We start from the raw sequence: 24,288 nt of genomic DNA on the forward strand, positions 1-24,288 counted from the left end.
GAATCGTGACCATAAAACATTTGATTCGGAGCAAAAAAAATTGGAAAACAGAAAAAAGGTGTTTTTTTTTGCTTTTTTTTCCGTTTTCCAATTTTTTTTTTTTGCTTAAAATTCTTTATATAAGGATTTTCTGAAACGTCAATGGAGGAATGAATGGGAAATTTCCTTCCTGGAACCGGAGCCGTTCAAAAGTGGGCGGTCACTGTTGAGCTCTATACCAAGAAGATCCAGACAGACACTGCAATTTCCTGAGATTTCCACTGTACACAGTCATAGATTGTCCCGACTTGTCAGGAAGAACAATAGGTCTTTGAGAACAAAAGTAATCACTTTCTGTTTTACATTCAAGAACTGAGGAGGGAGATGGACTTAACCAAAAGTTCTTGGCTTTTTAATTTTGCCTACTCTTCTATTTTCAGTCACACAGAGTGATTTAGTGTTAAATAAGAAGGTGGCTAAACTCTATAGCACCCATCCCTACCAGCTCCGGAAATACTGTTCTGCAGTTGATCCTGACCTCGGAGTTTCCCCAAGATGATCAATGTGTCACACTGTTGTTGTTGTTGTTGTTGTTGTTGTTGTTGTTGCTGTTGTAGTTGTTGTTGTTGTTGTTGTTGTTACTATAATAGACCTTATTATCACGTAACTTTCATCAGTTTGACACTACTTACTTTGATGTATGCTATAAGATTTCTATCAGCTTATAAAGTTGGGTAAACTCTATTCCAGAAATAAAAAAAGTGGGTAAACTGAGGTGGGTTTAGCTTTCACTTCATCACCGTCACACATGATTAGGCAATGTTGTGTGAATTGGCCGTGAATTATGGAATATTTTTGTGGCACATCTGTGGATGAACAGACAGATTAAAGAAACTTTCCTGGGACACTTTGAGGTCAGAATCCTTTGTAGTTAAATCTTCAAGTGTCATCCCCACTGTGCTCTTGCATAGATGATGGGAATAAGCACTGCACCCCTAGGGCTGACTCACAGCACAACACACAAGGTTTCAATTAAAAGAGAGAGAAAAAAAATATGCCGAGACACAGTTCATTGCCCTGGGACATAACGTGTGTGTGAGTAGTGTGTGTGTGTGTTTGTGTGTGTGAGTAGTGTGTGTGTGTGGGTGTGTGTGACAGTGTCAGATAAAGGACAGAGTGGACCTCTCTGTCAGATCACAGCTTCTTGACTCGCAGAACAGACCGTTCTCACCTGGAGTTTTGATCCCAAATATGAGGCTCTGTTCCCGGGCTGGAGCCTCGCGTCTCCTGCCTGTCCTGGTTCTTCTGACTGTCCTCCTCCATGTCAAAGCAGACCAGGACCAACTCAGGGAGAGACACTACTATATCGCTGCTGTTGAGGTAGACTGGAACTACTCAGGCAATGGCCCGGACAGGTAGGATACTCATTACAGGATTAGTGATATTAAAATACAAGAGGAGGATTTGGTGGTTTTGCACAAGTTATTGTGGATTTATCATTTTCAGTTAGATTTACCATTTCTGTGTTGCGGATCACAAGCTGAGTGATAGATTCTGTGTATGTATGTGGTGACTGCATGAATATTTGATGATGATTTCATTATTTTCCATTTTTCATATGACATATGCCTATTTTATAATAACTTTGTGAGACAGTTTATTGGATGGACTAGCATTCTGTTGTTGAAGTTGGCTGTACTTTGTAAAAACATTCCAATAACCATTCAGGCATAATTTCTTTGACAGCTTGTCATTCAAAAAATGTAAAAATAAAGACTCAATAAGATATATTCAGTGCTATCTACATTTCATAATATCATGAAATAGTATTTATACTTCTTTTGTTGCACTATCAGCGTTGGCATGACACACACACATACATAGTGGAACATCAGTTACAGTATAAGAAGAAATTGTCTTGTTGACATGAGCTGCTGTGTGTTCTGGATAACGCATACGTCTGGTGTTTCCTCTGTGCTGATTCATGGTTTGTGTTTTTCCACCATTCATCAGGTCTGGTCCCACCTATAAGAAGGTGGTCTTTAGGGAGTATGAGGAAGGCTTCAAGCAGGCTAAGACTCATCCCGCCTGGTTAGGTAAATGTCCTCTAGGGTTTACATTAACCCACTGACTGTCTGGCTCTTATTTGGAAATTGTTCTCCTCTTTCTCAATACAGTTTCCACGCAGATAGAAACAGCCTACGGTGGAGCATACCTGTACTGTCTTTTTGTTTATATAGTATGATTAAAGCATTACTGCACGTAGCATGTGGAACCAATCCTCAAACTGTATTTGCTTGCATGATGAAATAAGAAAACGAAAACAGAAAGATAATGACTGATGATGAGTCATTATGAGTTTACATCATTTGCCACAGTGTGCCCACACATGTACACATACCAGTTGGGCGGATTCCAAATAAACTGAAACCTCTTTCCGTGCAGGTCTGCTCGGACCCACACTGAGGGGCCAGGAGGGCGAGACCATCGTGGTCACTTTCCGGAACATGGCGGGCAGACCTTACAGCATCCACCCACATGGGATCGCTTACGGGAAACAGTCAGAGGGTGGGTGCCTTTTCACCCAGCCATACATGTATGTTATGGCTGCTGCAGCTGGGCTGTGGCTAACCCAGTTCTGAAGACACCGACCCCAAAAATGTCAGACAGGCACACTGTAACATAGGTGGCCTGTTGGGAACGTTGTAAGGAAAGGGTCTGCATTGGGCGTTCTTGATGTTACTCATTCTATTAAGTACACAACATTGGGCAATGTGACAAACAGATGTGTTTGGCTTTTTCTGAAATATTAACCAGGACAGGCAGATTAACGAAGTAGACTGTACTGAAGTCCAACAGGAAGCCTTCCTAAGCCTTAGGAAATCACTGTCTGTGCCCACACATATAGAGAGATATAATAAGAGGGATATTAGTGCCTTTGTGGATCTAGGAGATTGAGACTAATCATTCCTTAATTAACAGGTCAGAGTGCAGAGGAAATTTAAAATGACTGAATTGCATACAGGAAACTCTGCTTAAATCATTAACCCAGTCTTCATTATGTTTGGGATATGAGTCAAATGTTTCTACTCCAGTTATTTCACGAATTCTATTAACAAAGTCAATACTGTCCCAGCCCCCCTGCACTGCGTCGGTATTCAATTAATTTGACCATAATGAGATGAGGGATTATTTTTAATCTTTCTTTACTTGACCACAATGTCGAAAGTATTCCCCTGATTCAAATTGAATCTCTCTCTCTCTCTCTCTCTCTCTCTCCCAGGAGCCCAGTACTTCGACAACACATCGCTGAAGGAGAAGGAGGATGACATGGTGCAGCCCGACTGTGAACACACTTACTACTGGGAGGTGACGTCAGACGTGGCTCCCCAGAGAGACGACCCCACCTGCATCACCTACACCTACATCTCCCACCAAAACATGGTGCAGGACTTCAACTCGGGCCTCATCGGCACCTTGCTCATCTGCAAGCCTGGTACGCAGTGAAATACAGCTGGTTCTGCAATTGCGTGCTTACAGGCTTTAACAGAGGAAATATGGCAGTTAACACTTTATTTGGATAGTCTAATGCTGATACTCAACTATCAGGTGACAAAAAGTAGATGTTCAACTAAGTATCACTTGTCTATTTGGTGCATCTCCACAGACTATGTAACCCTAAACGTGACCCCATTTTTAACCCTAAATCCAACCCTAATCTGACCCTATTTCTAACATTAACCACATTAACCACACATCACATTATAGTCACTGATAGAAAGTTGGACTATCCAAATAAACTGTGACCATATCGCATTCTCCCTATATTTCAGAATTATATTGTTCATTCATTGTGTTTTCATTTTTTTGCATGTATGGCATTGTTGGGAGAAAGCACAAAGTTGCATGAAATTTTCCATTGATTTCTTGCCCTTTCTCTCTCTCTCTCTCTCTCTCTCCCTCTCTCTCTCTCCCCAGGCAGTCTGGATGAGTCGGGGCAACAGGCTCGTTTCCACCAGGAATCTGTGTTCCTCTTTGGGGTTTTTGACGAGAAACTGAGCTGGCACGAACCAGCAGGCCATGCCGCAGACAACCATGTCAAATACACCGTTAATGGGTACACAAGTGGATCGCTGCCTGGTCAGTCACACAGTCAGTCAGTAAGTTAGACAGTCAGCCAATCAGTCGGCTAGTCAGAGAGCTAATCAACCAGTCAGTCAGTAGTCGATCAGCTCATATTTTCAGTTTTTTATTTGTGCTGGTTATGAAGTTTTACCAACAAAATGACAGACTTATGATGAGTTGTATCTCTCTATGTGTCAGTGAACAACATTCACCAGATATTCTGCAAAATAAACTACAGTAAAATCCTCTTTTCTCTCCAGATGTCAGTATGTGTACCCACACCTCTGTGAGCCTGCATCTGATGGCTATGAGCTCGGAGCCCGAGGTGTTCTCAGTGCATATGAACGGGCATGTGCTGCAGCAGGCCGGCCATAAAGTGGCATCGGTCGGCCTGGTCAGCGGCTCGGCCACCACCGCCAGCGTGACGGCTATCTACCCCGGGCGCTGGCTGCTCTCCTCACACACCGCCAGTCACCTGGAAGGTACAGGAATAGAATCTACATCTCTGGTATCTTCTGCTCTCTGTGTTTCTGTTCTACGTCACCAACATTTAAAAAAGGAATCTTGTTGCACGATAATAAAGGATGTTGGGGTGTATAGAACTACTTGAAATGAAGTCCAATTCATTTCAGAAAGTGCTAGCATCTATTAAACTTGTTAATAGGAACTTTCCTTTGGCATATTCAGTGTTATTCAAAGCAACAAGAAGTGATATGTTTCTCCCTTTGCAGCTGGCATGCATGGTTTTGTGGATGTGAAGAAGTGTGAAGGCTTCGAGGCCCCCAGGCGCAGGCTGACCATCGAGCAGAGACGCCACAGCAAGCAATGGCCATTCTTCATTGCTGCTGAGGAAATCGTCTGGAACTACGCACCCAAAATGCCGACATACATTGACGAGTAAACAGCATGTACACTTTATATATGACATTTTAACTGATTTTTAGCTGTATTCACTCTGTACAAACTGTATATGAATGAAACCATGGTTGAGATGATTGGTAGCCTCTATCTCACACCAGTGGTACTGTTGGTGGTAGTGTTTCTCAAACTTGAGACCACATTTCCCATAAACCCTATTGCTTCCCATTGTAAAGATGTTTGCTTCCTCAGTCAAAGGTTTTCTCTTTGACTTAACTGAAGTGGATAAACATCTGAAAGCTTTAGCTCTGTTTGTGCTGGAAGAACAGTGCCCTCTTCCTGTTTTGTGCTGTAAATCAATACAGCAGATTTCCCATGAAATCCGACCCAGTGATTCACAATGTAAAATGTAGCAGTAAAAGGCAGCTGGTAGAGGCTGCCAATCTTCTCAGCAATGGTCTTGTTTTTTTACGGTAATTGTACTAATGTCTCAAAATGAATGTGGTAATGATCTCTTCATGTTAAAATGTAACATATGACACCTTTAAATAAAACGTCTTCTCTCTTTGTTTAGGGACTACAAGTCCCAGTACCTGAAGCAGGGGTCTAACCGCATAGGTGGGATGTACAGGAAGGTGGTGTACACTCAGTACACAGATGAAACATTCACTGTGAGGGCAGAGAACAAGCAAAGGAAAACTGAGGTTGGGATCTTGGGCCCAGTGATCAGAGCGCAAATCAGAGATGTTGTCAAGGTGAGACCATTTCATTCTCAGACGCTGCCTTTGAAGTAGATCTTGTATGATTATTTAACAGTGATTTTAAACTGTGAGCCTTCACACATCCTCCTGCTCTTTGACAGATAGTCTTTAAGAACATGGCCTCCAGGCCCTACAGCATCTACCCACACGGACTGACAATAGAGAAATCACAGGAGGGGTTCAACTACCCTGCAGGAGGTAACCAAAATCATATCACACAAGCATGGGATAGAATGTAATAGACTAGAATAGAATAGAATTGAATAGAATACAATTGAATTGAGTAGCTTAATCTGATAATGTACCTTGTGACAACATGGGTTCAAATCCCAGCCTATGCAATGCTGCCATGTCTCTTTTTTCGTCACATTTCTGTCTCTCTTCACTATAAACACAAACTGATTGCTGTACAATGGACTTCCCACTCTGCTTTGGATATATAAAATGATGAGAATAAAACAGATAGAAATGCTTTCTGTGTATTCCCAGGCAACCAGTCTCACGGCGTCCAGCCAGGCGAGACCCACACCTATGAGTGGAAAGTGGTTGAAGAGGACGAGCCCTTGGATGGAGACTCCCGGTGTCTGACGCGTCTGTACCACAGCGCCGTGGACACGCCGCGCGACATCGCCTCCGGACTGATAGGACCGCTCCTCATCTGCAAGAGTCAGTCCCTCAACGTCAGAAACGTGCAGGTAAAAACAATCGATTGCATATTACACGTACTTACACTTCCAGGCTAACAGCCTTCCACAGCTTTATCCATAACTTGAATGCTTTCTGTTTTATTTAGTATATTTAGTATTATTTATATACATAAGTACCGTACTAACTAAAAGTAGTCTACTATATAGAACAAAAATTCAAATGCAGTCGATAAATGTCAAATGTTTTAATATTTGTTATGTGTGCAATAGTCATACCATAATGAAAGGTAAATGTGGAAATTAAATTCTAAGTAGAAAAACTAAATTTCAGAGAAGTAGAAAAGATGGAACAGGAATTTGAAAATTTAAATAAAATGTGAAAAAAATGTGAAAATTGCATGCACTTGTTTTACATTGCCATTTCCCATTTCATTTTGGCTTCTCCCATTTGACATTTCAATGAAATTTCAAATTTCAAATTGCAAACTGTATGTTAATGATACCACCAATACATTATGGGAGGGCGGGTCTTAGAAGGGGCGGAACCATACAGAAACATTATTAATTTATTAATTTTAGATTTAACTGTAGATTTAACTTTCTTTGCATCTTTTCTATTTATTTTTGAAATTCATTTTTTATGTATACTTCATTTTCGCTTTCACATTTTATTGTGGCATGATTATTGGATGCATAGCAGTAAATAATAAATCATTTAACATTTCACGATTGCGTTCATTCATGTCCTCCATAAAAAGAAGCAGCACATTGAAAAGAACAACAACAAATTAACTCACTTAAGATCATCATCACACAACTGTTTTTCTTAGCTGAATACAGTTTTTTGTTCTGCTCCTATAGCTGAAAGCAGACAAGGAGCAGCATGCCATGTTTGCCGTGTTCGATGAGAACAAGAGTTGGTACCTGGATGAAAATATTCGTTCTTACTGTGATCGATCCAGAGTCAACAAGGCAGACCCAGACTTTTATAAGTCCAATGTTATGCACAGTGAGTTTTGTCATAATCTATCATTCTGTGGTGACTGACGCTCATAATAGCACCTAATCCTAAAAGATATGATTCACCAGCTCCTTTCTGCCGTATGTCTATAAGCCCATTGCCTTTGGCTGCCTGTCAGACCAACATTTTTTTTTTGTCCTTGCAGCGATTAACGGTTATGTGTTTGAGAGCGGTCAGCGCCTGGGCTTCTGCAATGGTGAGATTGCAACATGGCACGTGTCCAGCATAGGAGCGCAGGACTACATCCAGACAGCCACCTTCTACGGCCACACGTTTGAGCTGAATGAGCGCACAGAGGACTTTCTCAGCCTCTACCCCATGACTGGAGAGACCATCTCCATGAACATGGACAACATTGGTCAGTCAGCGCTTACATTGACTTCTTTTACCAATCAGTTTATTGTATATCAAAATACTGAACTGTTCTAATAATGTGCCACCTATGTAAATATGTGTTCTAATTTTGTATAGACTGTACATGTTATATATAACAAAATAGACCTGTCTTGATACATTTCCTGGACAGAAGAAAGTTAATATGTATGTCATACTGTGTCATATTTAGTGCACGTGTATCAAGATTATCAATACGCAGTGCCACCATTTGACACACACATGTGAAAAAATAACTGACAGTTCCTTAGTTTTTGATGTGCACATTACATCTTTTACACATGGCATACAGCAGAATAATATACCATGGTTGATATTAATTTTGTGTGTCTCTCTTGAATCAGGTGTCTGGCTGCTGGCCTCCCTGAATTCCCACGAGACGACCAAAGGGATGCGGGTAAAGTTTCAGGACGTGGAGTGCTTCCGGGACTATGTATATGAGTATACTGACTATGAGACAGACGCAACCAAAGTGTGGAAACCTCCTACCCTCGAAGAGCTCAAGAAGGAACAGGAGAAGCCGGCAGTCACAGAAAAGAAAGAAGTGCCAATCGATGATCTCACAGAAATGTATATAGATGAATTAGGACTCAGGTCTCTGAAGAACAAATCCCGAGACCGGAGTGTAGAGGAGTTGGATCTCTCTTTCCTCGACTATGATGTTGTTGGTCATGCTGAAGGAGATACGAACATCACTCCTAAACTAAGCTCTTTTAGCAAGGAGACGGAGATGAGAAGTGGTACCACAAATCCATTAAATTACACAATATTGTCAGATTGGCAAGAGGTTGATGGACTAAACCCTACAGCAAAGAATTTGAACCAAAGCATCAGTGAGAATACAATGCATATACAGAAGAGAAGTGTAACTTCAGATTTTCACAATTCCTCTGTTTCTAAAACAGACAACACAACAGTTTATAACACCAGTGTATTACTAAAGGATGACAACATAACTACGAATGGCAGTGCTCCTGTAGTTGCTTCAAATCTTGATGACGCCCCTGTGCCTGAGACAGAGAACACAACCGTTCATAACAGTACTTTATCATTAATGGGGGGGAACTTAACTACGGAGGCCACCAATCTTACCGTAACATTACCCGGAAATGTCGGTTCCATCTTGGAGACTGAAAGAACGAATGTAACCCAGATGGGTGTAAACCAGGCTTCTGTGAACACGATCCAGGCGGAGGAGTCAGAGGAGGAAATCACCAGAGGGGATGTGTTCTCCTACTCTGTGCCTGTTTTTAGTCCCAGCTCCAACACCACAGGGGAGATAGTACTCCTAGACGCAGGGGCCAACTTGTCTGCCTTGGATAACGGGCCCGAGATACAGGAGGACCTATCATCCAATCAGCATGGCAGATCGGAGGGTAACGTATCGCTCACCGCTCTGTCATACAATGAGACGGCTGTGAATAACACTGCAACAAACCGCCGCAACCTAACCAGTTTGGAGTTGGAGGTGGACAGTAAAAGTAACACGACCAATGTCAACGATTCACTGAGCACCACAACAGAACAAGAGTATGGAAATCAAACGTATTCCCCTGAAGCCATGACTACTCCAGCCAATTCAAGTTTTGACAGGGTGGAATTTGAAAATGACACAAGTATTTTGACAGAAACTCTGGCCTTGCAAAATATCACAGTTAATATATCAGAGGAGATGAAATCTGAGAGTGGGGAGAATGTGACAGCTCTTCTTGGCCGGTTCAACCACACATCCTCAGTAGAAGTCTTCACCAATGAGACAGTGGTTTCAGTAAACCTTTCCCTCTCCAGAGATCCTATTCTGGACAGCAGCTCTGAGGGGCTGGGTGCCTGGGACAGCAGTGAGGAAGTGGTCATCTACCTAAAGGGCAACAGTACAGAGGTGATTAAAACCACCTCCCTCGACCCACAGGGGCACAACTGGACTTACGAGGGAACGCACCAAATGGTCCCCATGGAGATTCCTGAGCACATGACGAAATACTTTGGGGAGGAGACCCCTCAAACGACCCCAACCCTGACAAAGAAACCTAATATCAGGAAGGTGAACCGCCGACAGAGACCCCAGAAAGGCCATGGCATGAAAACCAAGAGGAAGAAGGAATACCGGCCCCAGGCCAGGAGTGGCCAGGGGCCGGGAGTACCATTCTCTCCTCGTGGATTCAACCCAGGCATGTCCCCCCGTGGGTCACGACCCCACTACCACGCACCACAGCCCATCTCCGATGAGGAGGACCTGATAAACATGCCTGTGGTCATCGGTGTGCCCCGGCCCGACTTCAGCGACTACATGCTGTATGTTCCTGGGGTCGAACCAGATCATCTAGGCCTGGATAGCACACAGGCAGATGTTAAAGAGGATGAGTATGAGTATGTGACCTTCAAAGACCCCTACAGCAGCCACGAAGACATCAGCACCTTCACCATGGATGAGACCACCAAATACTACATAAAAATGGCTGGCCAGAATGTCAAGACATACTTCATCTCCGCAGAGGAGGTGGAGTGGGACTATGCTGGCTATGGACAGAGGTAACCACAGATGAGGTCATAATGCCACGTAATATTGAGAAAAGTGGAATATGAGATGAAAATGTTATTCAGATTTACAAAAAAATGTGTACGGCCAATACAGATGCATATTTCTAAACGCGCAAACCTGAAATAAGGCTCTATATTATCACCACAGGAGGCAGGAAAAGTCGCAACTAAGCAGCCGAGAAACAAAGTTCACCAAGGTGGTTTTCCGAGGTTACCTGGATGCCGCCTTCAGACAGCCTGATATCCGTGGGGAGATAGGGGAGCATCTAGGCATCCTGGGGCCTATCATCAAGGCTGAGGTCGGACAGAGCATCATGGTAAGCACCAACCTAAAGTCACAATCTGTCTGCACGTTCACACACTAGCAATCTCCTGGGATGCTGCATGTTTTTTTTAAATTTCTTTTATTATGAAGGCATCACAATTGTCTGTTTTATCTCTTTTTCACACATGTACATATACATATACAATCTGATGGTTGTTTTATGGAAATATAGGCTTAAAGTCCCAACTTTAAGCACAGAATCCATCTTTCTGGCTTGTAGGTGGTGTTCAGGAACAATGCCAACCGCCCATTCTCCCTGCACCCAAATGGGGTTTCCTACACCAAGCAGGCAGAGGGGCTGTCCTATGAGGACGAGTCCAAGTACTGGTATAAATATGATAATGAGGTTCAACCCAACACCACCTTCACATATTTATGGAAGGTCGATGCTAGGGTGGGGCCAATGGCAGACGAGTCGTACTGTCGGACATGGGCCTACTATTCTGGTGTTAATCCTGTAAGTACAGTGAAATACCTTCTAACTGTTGTGAGAAATGCATGGTTGTTGTCAGTGATGGATGCTATTTTCACAAAACCAATGCAGCTGAATTCAACAGAAGTATTTGATTTATTTATGAAATAATGATATTTAACTTACTGTATGCTCTGTCTACAGGAGAGGGATATCCACTCAGGTTTGATCGGGCCTTTGCTGGTGTGTCGAAAGGGCAACCTGGAGAAGAACTTGGAGGACATGAGGGAGTTCATGCTGCTCTTCAAGACCTTTGATGAGTCCCAGAGCTGGTACTACGAGAAGAACCGCGAGAGGATGGAGAGGAAAAGCCGACGGACGGTGATGGAACCCAACTTCAGACAGAACCTCAAGTTCCACTGTAATGTACCCTACATTTCCGTAATGAAGGCATCTAGTCTGGTTAAGGATTTTCATAACTTTTATTTTTATGTACGCATACAGCAACTGTTTATAATAGTTCAATGAGAGTCAGAGTCAGTCAGTCAAATGAGCGAGGTAGATGTCACACAGATAAATTAGCTTTACTCCCATACATCCATGTGACTGAGCCAGAAAATGATGTTGTGCTGTGACATAAAAGTCTCCATGTTGTATCCCCAGCCATCAACGGCATTATATACAGCCTGAAGGGCCTGAGGATGTACACCAACCAGCTAGCGCGCTGGCATCTGATCAACATGGGCTCTCCCAGGGACTTTCAGAGCGTCCACTTCCACGGACAGACGTTCCTCCACAAGCAGACCAACAGCTACCGACAGGCCGTCTACCCACTGCTGCCTGGTCAGCACTCTTTCCATAACAGTCTTATCTGTTGATTTCAAATAGAAAGCTGGACTTTGAAATAGAGGTGGACAGCAAGTGGACACATAGTAGCAAATTAGATAAATAATACAGAAGCTCAATAGTTACATTTTCAAATTATGTTAACAAATGTTAACTACTGCAAATATTGAAAGCGGTCTGCTACCATTTCACATTTCATCATCATTGAATAAGCAAAAATAAGAACTTGAGCCAGTATATGTTCACTTACCAAGCTATTTGTTTTTCCCAGGGGGCTTTGCTACTCTGGAGATGTGGCCATCCAAGCCTGGCTTGTGGCTGCTGGAGTCAGAAATTGGTTTCAACCAACAGAAGGGCATGCAGACCCTCTTCCTGGTTCTAGATAATGGTACGAGCCACTAAAAAATAGGTTGCAACATTAAGAATATGACTTCATAACTGTGTTCATATGTTGACTTCTTGTGGTGTTTTAATGTTGTTATATTGCTTGTGCATTTTCCCAGACTGTTCCCATCCCCTGGGTGTAGGGTCAGGGAGTGTGAAAGACAACCAGATCACAGCAATCAACACCAGAGGTAGCCACACTTTGCTCTCTCTCCCTCTGTCCTGGCAACTGACACACCATGAACCTACTGCAATCACAATCACTTGTGAAATTACTGCACTAAGGGCTCCGTAAACAGAGATATCATCAGTAAAATATAGATTTTTAGATTTATATTTAGATTTATTGGTCTCGGTAGAGAAATTTGTCTTGGACCATAAGAAAAGTTGCTCGCATTCCATTCCATTCCATTGCACACTACATTAGACAACACATTAACACACACATAAGCACGTATAACACATATTCACAATAGGCTACAACAATTGCATTGCATATCAGATCAAAAATGTGGATATATTTCCATCTTTGAAGGATACTGGGAACCTTATCTTGCCAGACTGAACAACCACGGTAAATACAATGCATGGAGCACAGAGCAGAGCGACAGCTGGATTCAGGTACGTGTGCGTGTGTGTGTGTGTGTGTGTGTGTGTGTGTGTGTGCTTGTGTGAGAGGGAGAGAAACATCATAACAAGGATATATGCATGCGTACATGACTATATGTGCATGTGTACGCTTGCTTTCTATGTGAATACCCTTGCTTATATCTGCTGCCTGTGGACTCCGTCGGTTCAGGTGGACTTCTTGCGGCCGGTGGTGATCAGCCGGGTGGCGACCCAGGGAGCCAAGCAGATGTTCCACTCCCAGTATGTGATCAACTACACCATCTCCTACAGCAACGACCGCAGGAAGTGGATCTTCTACAAGGGCGACAGCAGGAACTTCAGGAAGGTGGGAGAAGTTAGATCACATCCATGATCAATGCAAATAGGTTTCAGCTGCGAGTTAACAGAAAAGGGTGTGATAAGATTGTTCTTTGTTGCTCACCTCTCTCTCTCTTGCTGTCTCTGCCTTTCTCTAGATATTCACTGGGAACGTGGACGCCTATCAGACTAAGACGAACACCTTCTTTCCTCCTCTGGTTGGACGGTTCATTCGACTCCACCCCGTCAGCTGGTACAGCAAGGCCACAGTCCGCATGGAGTTCTACGGCTGTGAGCTGGACGGTAAGAGGTTGCATGTGTGTGTGTGTGTGTGTGTGTGTGTGTGTGTGTGTGTATATGGTCGAGAGAGACAGAAAGACCTAGACAGAGAGAGCAAGAGTGGGAAGAGTTGAGGTTCCTCTAATAGCTTCTTTCCTGCTCCAGGTTGCTCTGTGCCTCTGGGAATGGAGAACGGCCTGATAGAGGATCATCGTATTACCGCCAGCTCCACCGCCTCCATCTGGTACTCTGGAACCTGGAAACCCTCCCTGGCACGCCTCAACACACAGGGCACCGCCAACGCATGGCAGGCTGGGGTAATAATAAATAATAATCATAACAATAATAATAATAATAATGATGATAATTATACAACTATTTTATGTAGCTTGTTTGAAAACACAAAAATGCACAAAATATCAAATATGAATGGTGCAAGCGAATGTATTCAAATTCATACTGAACATATTGTAACTATAGGCATACACACAGAATGTCAATATAGATGTTAAATGTTAAATGCAGGACCTGAGTGGGCTGCTGTCAGATTTGAGAAAAGTAAAACATTTTTGATGGATTTCAATTTCAAAACATGACAAATTTGAGCCCTTTTTTTTGATTTTCTCAAAACAAGACCTTGAAGGTCATTGAAAAATCTTTGCATTTGATGTCCAAGTGAGTGTGGGAACCCTGGATCTACCATCATCCCTGTCCTATATTCTCTCCAGTTGGAATCCCAGTGTCTCACATATACACATGGGCTGTAGTTCACACTTGCACGCACACACCAATACACACACACACATTGATTATCTACCATCTCTCTCTGCTCTCTCCCCCAGGATAATAACATGCGCCAGTGGCTGCAGGTGGAGCTGCCCCAGGTGACGAAGATCACAGGTATTATTACACAAGGAGCCAAGTCCCTGGGCAAAGAGATGTACGTCATCTCCTACGCCCTGGAGTACAGCAACGACGGGATACACTGGAACCAATACAGCGACGATGAGGACTACATGTCCAAGGTAAGCCAGGACAAAGTCCCATGGGAAATGTAGTTTTGAGGAGAATCCAACCCACCCGGTGTGGGCCAGGATGCATGATAGGGTTTATTTCTAATAGTTTTTACCTCATCTGGTAAATGGAGTTTTCTTGACATTGGTAGAGAAGTGGTTCTTAATTTTCTATCCTTCTCTTTCTCCTATCAAATCCAGACTTTTATAGGGAACACAGATAACAACGGCCATGTGAAGAACTACATCTACCCTCCCATCTTCTCCCGCTTCATCCGAATCATCCCCAAGAGCTGGAAGAGCTACATCACCATGAGAATAGAGCTGCTGGGCTGCGACTTTGAGTGATGCACTTAGATAGAAACACACACACACACATACACACACACACACACAAATGAAGACAGGTCAAGTCAAACACACACACCCATATGCACGTAAACATATGCCCACATACAGTATATGCACACCCACATCCAAACACACTGGCACAGTCAGGCACTTGTGTAGCCAGGTAGCCTTTAACCTTTCCATGAAGGATACTAAATATACTATATTATAGCCTTTGCGTGTAGTCAGAAGCAATCAGACACATGCATTGCATCAAATATCCACTTTGCATGGTTAGGCCATTCGTTAAGCTCATCATACAGCTTGTGAAATGTGCAAGTAAAACCAACTGCTACATAAATTAGGATTCATGCCACTGGGGAATTCGAGTTACATTCTAGCCAGGAATGGATGTTGCAAGCCAATAAGATACCCAGACAGTGTTACTGCCTCTTACATACGTAGGGAAGCATAAATTAATACAGCATGAAGAGTTTCATTACAAAAAGCGATACCAGTCAAAAAATAAAAATATTCTTACAAAATGATTGCTGGCATGAAAGTAAAGCAGCTCACTGGTAACTGTTGAAGTTATAAGATGTCTTAAAGCCTTTGAGGATATGTGGGAGGAGATGTGTTTTTCAGGTTGCTACATTTTTCAAAAATGGATGTATGGCATTCTGTAATGAAACCCTTCATATATTGCCAATTGCACACTTTTATATCCTTTATTTTTGTATCATGAATGAACATAAATAAATGTAAATATGTAAGTAGAGTTAAGAGAACATGTAATTTATTTGTCAATAAATATAATTACCATTCTTATTATACAGTGTCGGCTCAATGATTTGTGCCTAAACAAACTGATGGATCCTGTTGGCAAACAGCGTGATAAATCTGTGGTAAAATTATAAAGAGAGACAGAAAGAGAGATGGAGATACAGGGTGAGATGGAGAGAGATACAGAGTGAATGAGAGAGAGGAGAGGGAGAGATGGGGAGAGAGACAGCAAACGACAGACAGAGAGAGAGAGCTTAGATGGGGAGGCACTCTGCCGTGCCAAGTATGTGAACATCGATATCTGTATGGCGCCTCGGAAGGTGTCACCTTTAGCACCTCTGCTGAGGCAAAGCCCGTCGTTAAGTAGCACCTAAGGGCCCCCAGAGTCAACAGACACGTGCAGCTGCAAACACACATGCTGTTTGTCCATTTGCCAGCCCTGTTAAACTGGGCACTGGAGGTGTGAAAGTCTCAGCATGGGACTGTCCCGTACACTACTGATCTGTCTAGGTAGATTAGACCACAGATAGCTTTATTGGACAGCTGGCTGTCTGAGAGTTTGGGAATAGTGATGAGAAGCAGCTGTCGGTTGCCATGTTAATTAATGGTGGAAATCCATAATAATAATGTGACGGTACATTGATCCCTGTAGGGAGAGCACAGATGTATGCTTTTCTAAAAACTTGAAATGAATCTTCTACTAGCTTGTGAAATGCTTCCATGCAATTTGAATTGTAGAGAAATGTCAAATGGAAAAAGCAATCACCCAATTCAACTGCACTGAGAAATAACAGCAGCAGGAGCAGTTACTTGCATCAGCTGCTCTATAAAGGTCTTAGCCAGCACAGAGATACCTGCCCTTCTGGCCTTCTGGCAAGCATAAACACTTATCTCTTTAAGGCAGTTAAGGGCAATTTAGTTTGCATTGCTGAAAACTTTGAATCATCTGACCAGACATCACAGTGATGGTGTGACTTTCTGGGAGGGTTATGTTCAAAGCATTGGATGCAGTTTTCACCTCAGACCACCAGATGTCGCTCCAACCTCACTTTAGCGGAACAACAGTTAGACCAAGGGTTCCCAAACCTTTCAATGTCCGGGCCCCCCACATATATGCACAGATAACATTGAGGATAATATAATACAGGCTAGCGTAATATTATCTCATTGCACTACCTTCAAATGAAATAATGTTGAAATGTAACTATTGTTGCTTTTGGTGGGGACCCTCTGGAGCCCCCTTAAGGACCCCTAGAAGTCCCCAGACCCCACTTTGGGAACCACTGTCCTGAACACCTAGACAATTGTCATCTATGCATGCAGTTTCTTAAACTATGAATGAAAACTAGTCATTCACTAAGGATGGAGTATGACCACATCGTGCTATTAGCTCGACTCTAGGCCCATATCCACTTTGAGACCAAGATTTAAGAGTCAAGAAACGGATGGTGCTTAAATGTTATTGCTGCATATTAATTACAATTTGGCCTCGTTCTGTCAAAATCTGCCTCGTGATAAAATATGAAAAGCACAGGGTCGCGGCGGCTATAAATATATCCGTATTACATCTCAGCCTGCCAAGTGACACATAAGTTGTTTACAAACATGCTTTTATGAGGGAGACGCCAGAGGAGTGTAACTTCAACCGGGAAGAGCTGAAACGGTCAGTGCACCACCCCCCCCCCTCTCCCTCTCCCTCCCTCTCCCTCTCTCTCCCTCTCCCTCTCCCTCTCCCTCTCTCTCTCTCTCTCTCTCTCTCTCTCTCCCTCTCTCTCTCTCTCTCTCTCTCTCTCTCCTTGTCACCGCCCCCACGGTGCTGTGCAGATTAAAAAGCCAGTCTTCGGACGGGGCGGCGGGATAGTTGAGGCTTGCAGGAGTGGCAGCTCCTCTGACAGGAGGACAGAGTGGGACTTTACATCGCGGGACATAACGCAGATATTTCACGAGAGTAGCCTACTGGATAATCTCACACCGGGAATCATGAAGTCTCCCAAATTGAAATCTCAAGGCAAATGTAAGTTTGAATCTTTTTCATTCTTCTTTTTTTTTCTTCTTTTTAACCATCATAAACTGTAAACAATTTGACTCGCACTTGCCTGTTAGTTTGCGCATTGTTGAGGATTACCTAACTCACTATAGGCTTATATTCTGATAATATTCCTATAGGGACTTTGAAAGTCAATAGTGAGTTAATAGTGACCTTATCATACTTTATGATTATGCCTTTTTTTTAAAAATCTCCTATTCGTGCAGGGACTTCAAGTGTGTGTGTGGTACTCAATAGTGAGTTTATGATGAAATTATTGTATTTTATGGTGTATTTTTTTCCTTTATCTCCTTTGGTATCACTATAATATTCATATATTACTTCACACTTTTCCCATAATACCCCTACAGGGACTTTTAGATTTTCTGTTGTCCTCAATTGCTTATAGTGACCTTATGGCACCTTATGGTATTCCTATTCCCATTTCTATAATATTCCAATTAGGCCTACTATAGTTTGGCTATTTGTAGGTAGGGTTTTGGTAATACTGGGTACAGGGTGATTGGGGTGATCCAACTAAACTGAATATTGAACAACTCATAGAGATGCCTCATTGATTTTCTCTCATTTTCTCGCAGCCAAGTTCGTCGAAGAGGAGGACCTGAGCGACGTGCTGGGCGAGTTCGACGCGGTGATCGAGGACTTCACGTCGCCGGTGGAGAAGCGACACTTCAGGTACGACGAGCACCTGAAGACCATGAAGAGGAGGAGCAGCGCCAGCGTCAGCGACAGCGGCATCAGCGACTCAGAGAGTGAGTAGCCTGCACTGGTTAGGGCACTATGGAAGGGGCCCCTTCTCCCGCCAGGGGCCCCGGGGCTTCAAGTCTCTAAAGTCCCTGCATCTAATGGCATTTGACACAAGATCAGACTGGACACACTCAGGCTATGCAATAGCAAATGTCACACCTTGTCATACCCAATGCAAGCATGCTCTTTTGGTTTCAAGCAAAAACTCATAGGCCTAATAAAAACACAATTCAAATACATATCATTAAACACAATAAAACACATAACAAATCAATGCAACATATACAGACAAACATACTGATGAAACCAGGGAAGGTGTCATACTTCAAAATAGTGCAGTTGAAAGTCAATCATTAGTGCAAAAACAGAAGACTTAGGAGACTCCAGACTCCATAATGGAAATCAGGCGCTGTGGAAATTATTCATAGTTCTTGCCGTCTAATGGTCTGTTCTTAATATCCAGACTAGTCATTCAGCTGTGACTGATGGTCTGAAGGAATTCCACCAGCTTTGCCATTAGCTGTAGGCCCAACAAGGCGGTCAGGTCACTATCTGTTCATAAGGAACAAGGTAGTTTGCCTCATTAATGCTACTCCTCTATTGGAGTCAGCCTTACTCCTTCTTCTCGTCCCCTGCCCTGTAATACTTTCAGGGCATGAATCTTATCATGTGCAGTCAAGTGGCCGGCTCGGTCTGCTGGCAAACTGTAAAGCGTGCGCACGCACACACACACACACACACACACACACACACACGCAATTACACGTGGAGAGACACATAGAGAGAGAGAGAAATCCTTGATCTTGGTCCAGAGATCTTGGCGTTTGATTGAGCTACTGCTGCATATTTTGGCAGACCTGCCCCCGTATTGAGAAGCAGCCACGGTTTTGTGGCTGTCTAAAGTTTTATTGTCATAAAGCTGACTGTATGACTCTCTCCTGTAGGCTCCAGGCTGCACATTACCATACCATACAGCATTTTAAAGACCCGCTTACCCAGCTGCAGCGCTGGCCTCAGGCAGGCCCTATCCCAAATGCGATAGCCTCATACGCTGACATACCGAGAGAAATATGCTCCAGGTCCCCATGTGCAGAGTTATTTAATTTCCCAACCACATGTGAGTGGGTTGGGATTTCCATGGGAAGATGTGAAAAGATCTTTATAGTCTTAAGTGTTCTGGAACGGCAGCCTGTGGAACAGTTTAAGGATGAGGAGAGGATGTCCAGTTAACTGCAGGCTAGACCGCTCTCCAATCACACGCTTGATAGACTCCAGAAAGCGAATCAGGCACTGTGGAAACGTTGGTGTTGTCTCTTATGTAAAACCTATGTAATACCAATCTAATTGCTGCAGTAAAAGCAGGCTGATTTCTCTCTTCTTGACAGCAATTCACTCATATAATAACTAGGTTCCAGTGGTTTTGTAAGAGTATTGTCAATGCCAACAGTGTTGGCTGATGTACCAAATCAGCATTGATGTAATTACTACATTACAACTACAAACACCTCAAAAACCACCTTCAGTGATAAAAACAGGGAAGGTGTTTGAGCCTGTGTCTCTGGTACTAATGAGCTTGTTGATTTGCCAGAGTGGATCAGATTCCTGCATGAGCTCTGTCCTCTCCATGGCAGTCTATTGAAGAGGGACCTGTCCCACGCAGGGACGCCCTATTGTGTTGTAGCCTGATGGATGGATTGCTGAAGGCGTGGATAAAGGACAGAACTGTGCAGGGTCTTGAAGATGCACCCTAGAGTGTGTGTGTGTGTGTGTGTGTGTGTGTGTGTGGGGGGGGGGGGGGGGGGGGGGGGGGGGGGGGGGGGGGGGAGAAAGAGAGAAAGAGAGAAGGTAAAAGAGGGAGAAACAGAGTTCAACATTTAACAGCAGACCAGGAAGCCTATTCTATAGCTGAGAAACGAGGCAGCTCCATTTCCAAAGTCAAACGCTGATGTTTATCATCATAGACTGCGACTCTGTGTGTGTGTGTGTGTGTGTGTGTGTGCGTGTGTGTGTGTGTGTGTGTCTGGGATCGCTCCCCCTTTGTGTGCGGCGTCTCCCGTCTCACGCTGTGTGTTCAGCGCCGAGTGATGGGAGTGGTACGGGTCAGAGAGGGGGGACTAGGTAAGTGGTCGACATCTGAGACACTCTGTCAGGGTCCACTGGAGCCGAGATAGAGACGGGCAGCTTTAAGTGCTGCCTGATCTGCTCACGCTCACACACACTCGCTTCATACTTACACAGATATCGCTGTCAGGAGGTGGATGCTTCTATCAAGCACCTCGACAGCCTGATGCTTGTCAGCAAAATTGCTTAGATAATAACTGTATGGGAAATGGAGTCAGACAGACCAGGCACATACTAACCTGTAGGACAGGAACCTAGCTACCGTATATTTTCAGACAACGCTCATCCCACAAAAGGTCTCCCTCTACTCTCTTTCCTCTCACTCCTTCCATTTCTTACCAGACAAACAAACAGTGAAAATATGTCATATTCTGCGGCCGCTTGAAATATGGTCTGGCAGAATCAAAGTGGCCATTATATCATTTATGTAAGCAGCCGTTCAGAGGTTTAGGGTTGTATGGGGAAGGCAGGATGAGGCAGAAACAGCAGTCCTCTAAACGTGTCAGGGATAAATCTCGCTGCAGAGCAGGGGAAGAGTTGCCTGACTTTGGGGCGCTCTGTGGCTCGGGCCAACATGTTATATTGCTGTCATTAACTGCCACAATGTAGGGCTAGTCGCTGACAGAGTTATAGTTACACAAGCCAGTATTGGCTCTACAGTCCTGCAGTTTAGACAATATGTTACTGCATTCATACAGCAGTTTGGTGTCTTACACACTGAACATATCTGCTCAGGACTTTATACTAGAAAATATCTATACTGTATGTGTGTGTGTGTGTGTGTATGTATGTGTTTGTGTGCATACATGCCAGTGTGTGCGTATAAATGCATGTGTGTGACAGGCCATAGAGGAAGGCTGTCATTAGGAGAGAATGCATTGATTACACACTGAAGTTGCTCCACTGACACAAATCAGAAACAGCGGTTACATACATGTGAGTGCATGTGTGTGTGTGTGTGTGTGTGTGTGTGTGACACAGAACTGGTGGATGTTTTCAAAAGGGCCTGAGGCTTCTTGGGGCACTCTAAAAGGTGAACATACATTTAATCTCTGCGTCTGTTTTTGTCTGTTCTTCTCTCTCTCTCTCTCTCTCTCTCTCTCTCTCTCTCTCTCTCTCTCAGGTGCAGAGTCGCTCAACAGAAACAGCTTCAGCTTCAGTGATGAGAGGCTGAACTCCCCCACTGTGCTTTCCCCTGCCACCACTTCACCCCCCCTTATGTCACCCAAAGGTGAGCTACGCTCTTCACGCCTCGACACACACATTTGACTTTCACATTCTCCATTTGACTTTCATTAGTCAAATACATTCTCAGTTTGACTATCCTTGGCAAAGTGCAGCTGCATTATTCAGGTCCAGACAGCTCTAAGGAGACATGGTTCAGAGTGAGATTATTCGAAGTATTATAAAGGGTGAATCAAATGTAGTGAGATAAGTAACAAACCTCAAGGCTAGTCCTGTTTGCTGTCTTATGATCTGAGGCGTGTGTTTAAAGATGCCTATGACAGATTCATTTTGCTCTTATTATAGCAGCTCTTTGACCACATTAGCTGTTGTTGCTGTAGGCCTGTGCTGCATGTGGGTTGTTAATAGACCTCAGTCCGCAGCCTGACTCTCTCTCTCTTCTCCCTCGTGTCCGCAGCCAAACTCGGCGACACTAAAGAACTGGAGGACTTCATCGCCGACCTTGACAAGACATTAGCGAGTAAGTGTTAATGCAACCTAGCTGTCAGAACCCATGATGAATTAGCCCGAGCGCTGGCACCCGCCCGCTACTCGGGATTAGCGGGAGTGTTTGTTCCCTATGTCAGCTATGCTAACGACCACTCATAAAGTGACACGGCAGTCACTCCCCCTCGGTTTCTAAGAAACAATGATGTGTCGGGACTAAAGAGGAGCGGAGGCACGCTGTGCTGCGGGCGGACCGGCAGGCCTCTGGGGTTACACTGGAGAGAAAGGCAGCGTATCCCTTTTCACCCGTCACTCAACTTAGAAAGCCTTGAGACTCCAAGAAAAGTGCAGCTACCAGCAATATACACCTCGTACACACTGTGCATAAACAGGTTCTCTATTTCCCCGTATCCCTTTCTCTCGCTATCTCTTCTTCACACACACAGAGCCATGTGTATGTATGTACATGCATGTAACTGTAACCTGAGAGGGCGAGAGGGACTGGTTTAGAAGCTTATAGAGCGCTGAGGGTAACAGACCAACGCAGCCCAGTTTATTTGTTTTGGACCTCTTCTTTACTAAGGGGCTTGTGAGTGTTGGAACTTGCATCAGAGTACATGGAATGTGTGCTGGGCTAAAACCTGTGCTGGGAATTCCCACTGTAAATGTCAGGAATGGAATGGAGAGGGGAGTTGGGGAATTGAAATGCTTCCTTGTTTTAATGTTGTTTTCCCCTCTGCCCTGCTCTTTCCGGTGCGTTCGGCCACTGAGTGTCCTTCATTCGCAGCTTGCAGGGCGTCCAATCCCTTCTTAAAGCTGGACATTCAATCAGGCAGTCGTCAGGCAGCCCGCCAGCCCCCCGTTAGCCCCGCAGAATGGCGTGTTTATTAGGGCCACCGGTGTTTACGATGACCAGCCTGTAAAAACCGAACATCCGCCTTCCCAAGAATAGAGTTGGCGGCCAAGGAGCCAGGCAGTCCTGTCCTAACCAGAAGCCTGTCTGTCTGTCTGTTCTGTTCTTAGGCATGTGACATGGAGACGTGGAGACTCAGACTCATCTTGGAGTGTAGCCATGCGGGAGGGAGGGAGTGGACGTCTGGACCCCCAATGAGCAGGCTACACCCCCCCTCCTCCATCCCAACACCGACTGCCACCCAGCAGGATACAGCTGGATGGCACAGCAACTGCCAAGCGACTCCACCACAGCATCAGGTCTAGCCAGCTCCCTCCTATAGTTAGACTACAGTGATCTACTAGGCCACCTGGGCTGTAAGGGCTGCAGGAAGGGTCAAAATTAACAGTGTAGGGAAAACAAGGACAGGAATAGCCATGAGGTAATGGACTCCATGCAAGGTAGTGAGGAACGAAGAGGAGGAAAATATGCTACAGAGAGTAACTGGAACGTAATATTGTCAGAATTACAAACCACCCCACACACACACACACACACACACACACACACACACACACAGGTCAGGCTACGCTCCCTCATACAAAACTTGAGCTGGAAGAGTATTTAAAAATGGCTTTTTATAATAGAAGTATATTTGTAATTTTATAGAGCTGGTTATTGTAAATTTATCCGAAAAACTTTTTTTTTTGTGAAATATATTTTTGTATCTTATGTAAATAATAATTGTTTCAAATTCTATTTGCCTTGGTATTGAGATGACTTCTTTGGTCAGATTAAGGTTTGACACTCGTTGACTGGAGAAAAGTTGGTTTCGTGCTTCTAACGAATGTAAACTGAAATCTTAATCCACCCTGAAAAAAACTGGAAAGCAATACAGTGTATTTAATACCGCTAATGTCTGCCAGAGATAATATTAAAGTATGAAATATTGTTCTTTTAACACATGCCTCCTCTCTTTATTTTTGACTTGACTCTTCTGTTTCTTTGGGCTCCAATCAAGTTGTTTCAGTAACAAAACACTCAGCTGAATTGAATGTGCAGCACAGCGAAACTCTTCACTCTCTTTAGCCATTACAGCCTGTCTATCTATACTCCGCTATCTACAGTATATCCCAACTGGAGTTAAGTGCAGTAGACTATTTTACATTGAATTATCATTGATTTTAGT

The 24,288-nt window shown here is 43.9% G+C and overlaps 2 protein-coding genes across 3 annotated transcripts; both read left to right on the forward strand.

Moving 5' to 3' along the window:
• Window positions 1–1,137: 1,137 nt before the first annotated feature.
• On the forward strand, window positions 1,138–15,590 carry f5 (coagulation factor V). The gene is made up of 27 exons (XM_071926321.2): window positions 1,138–1,394; window positions 1,993–2,075; window positions 2,425–2,547; window positions 3,263–3,475; window positions 3,958–4,119; window positions 4,365–4,586; window positions 4,836–5,001; window positions 5,537–5,717; window positions 5,825–5,921; window positions 6,213–6,418; window positions 7,232–7,379; window positions 7,537–7,749; window positions 8,129–8,524; window positions 8,690–8,760; window positions 8,974–10,313; window positions 10,471–10,639; window positions 10,868–11,104; window positions 11,264–11,480; window positions 11,723–11,902; window positions 12,177–12,293; window positions 12,409–12,480; window positions 12,825–12,910; window positions 13,089–13,244; window positions 13,375–13,519; window positions 13,661–13,812; window positions 14,338–14,520; window positions 14,710–15,590. Exons 1-27 carry the CDS (start codon window positions 1,231–1,233, stop codon window positions 14,854–14,856), a joined length of 5,646 nt encoding a protein of 1,881 aa, XP_071782422.2. The 5' UTR covers window positions 1,138–1,230; the 3' UTR covers window positions 14,857–15,590.
• Window positions 15,591–17,454: 1,864 nt separating this feature from the next.
• rgcc (regulator of cell cycle) lies at window positions 17,455–24,060 on the forward strand. Of its 2 annotated transcripts, XM_071926378.2 has the most exons (5): window positions 17,459–17,635; window positions 18,247–18,420; window positions 21,660–21,767; window positions 22,179–22,241; window positions 23,231–24,060. In XM_071926378.2, exons 1-5 carry the CDS (start codon window positions 17,602–17,604, stop codon window positions 23,236–23,238), a joined length of 387 nt encoding a protein of 128 aa, XP_071782479.1. In that variant the 5' UTR covers window positions 17,459–17,601; the 3' UTR covers window positions 23,239–24,060. The 2 variants fall into 2 exon arrangements, with proteins under 2 accessions (XP_078142416.1, XP_071782479.1); XM_078286290.1 differs by lacking the exon at window positions 23,231–24,060 and having other exon boundaries at window positions 17,455–17,635; window positions 22,179–22,252.
• Window positions 24,061–24,288: the final 228 nt, after the last annotated feature.

Source organism: Centroberyx gerrardi, chromosome 10 (assembly GCF_048128805.1).
Source record: "Centroberyx gerrardi isolate f3 chromosome 10, fCenGer3.hap1.cur.20231027, whole genome shotgun sequence".
NCBI classification, from domain to species: Eukaryota; Metazoa; Chordata; class Actinopteri; order Beryciformes; family Berycidae; genus Centroberyx; species Centroberyx gerrardi.

What these genes read in the sequence shown, in the direction of transcription:
- f5 (XM_071926321.2), top strand. Translation starts at nt 1,231, where the DNA reads ATGAGGCTCTGTTCCCGGGCTGGAGCCTCGCGTCTCCTGCCTGTCCTG. An exon ending in GTTCAACTACCCTGCAGGAG is followed by an intron (nt 5,922 to 6,212) that starts GTAACCAAAATC and finishes GTGTATTCCCAG; the next exon opens with GCAACCAGTCTCACGGCGTC. An exon ending in CTACGGCTGTGAGCTGGACG is followed by an intron (nt 13,520 to 13,660) that starts GTAAGAGGTTGC and finishes TTCCTGCTCCAG; the next exon opens with GTTGCTCTGTGCCTCTGGGA.
- rgcc (XM_078286290.1), top strand. Translation starts at nt 17,602, where the DNA reads ATGAAGTCTCCCAAATTGAAATCTCAAGGCAAAT. An exon ending in ATTGAAATCTCAAGGCAAAT is followed by an intron (nt 17,636 to 18,246) that starts GTAAGTTTGAAT and finishes ATTTTCTCGCAG; the next exon opens with CCAAGTTCGTCGAAGAGGAG. An exon ending in CCCCCTTATGTCACCCAAAG is followed by an intron (nt 21,768 to 22,178) that starts GTGAGCTACGCT and finishes TCGTGTCCGCAG; the next exon opens with CCAAACTCGGCGACACTAAA.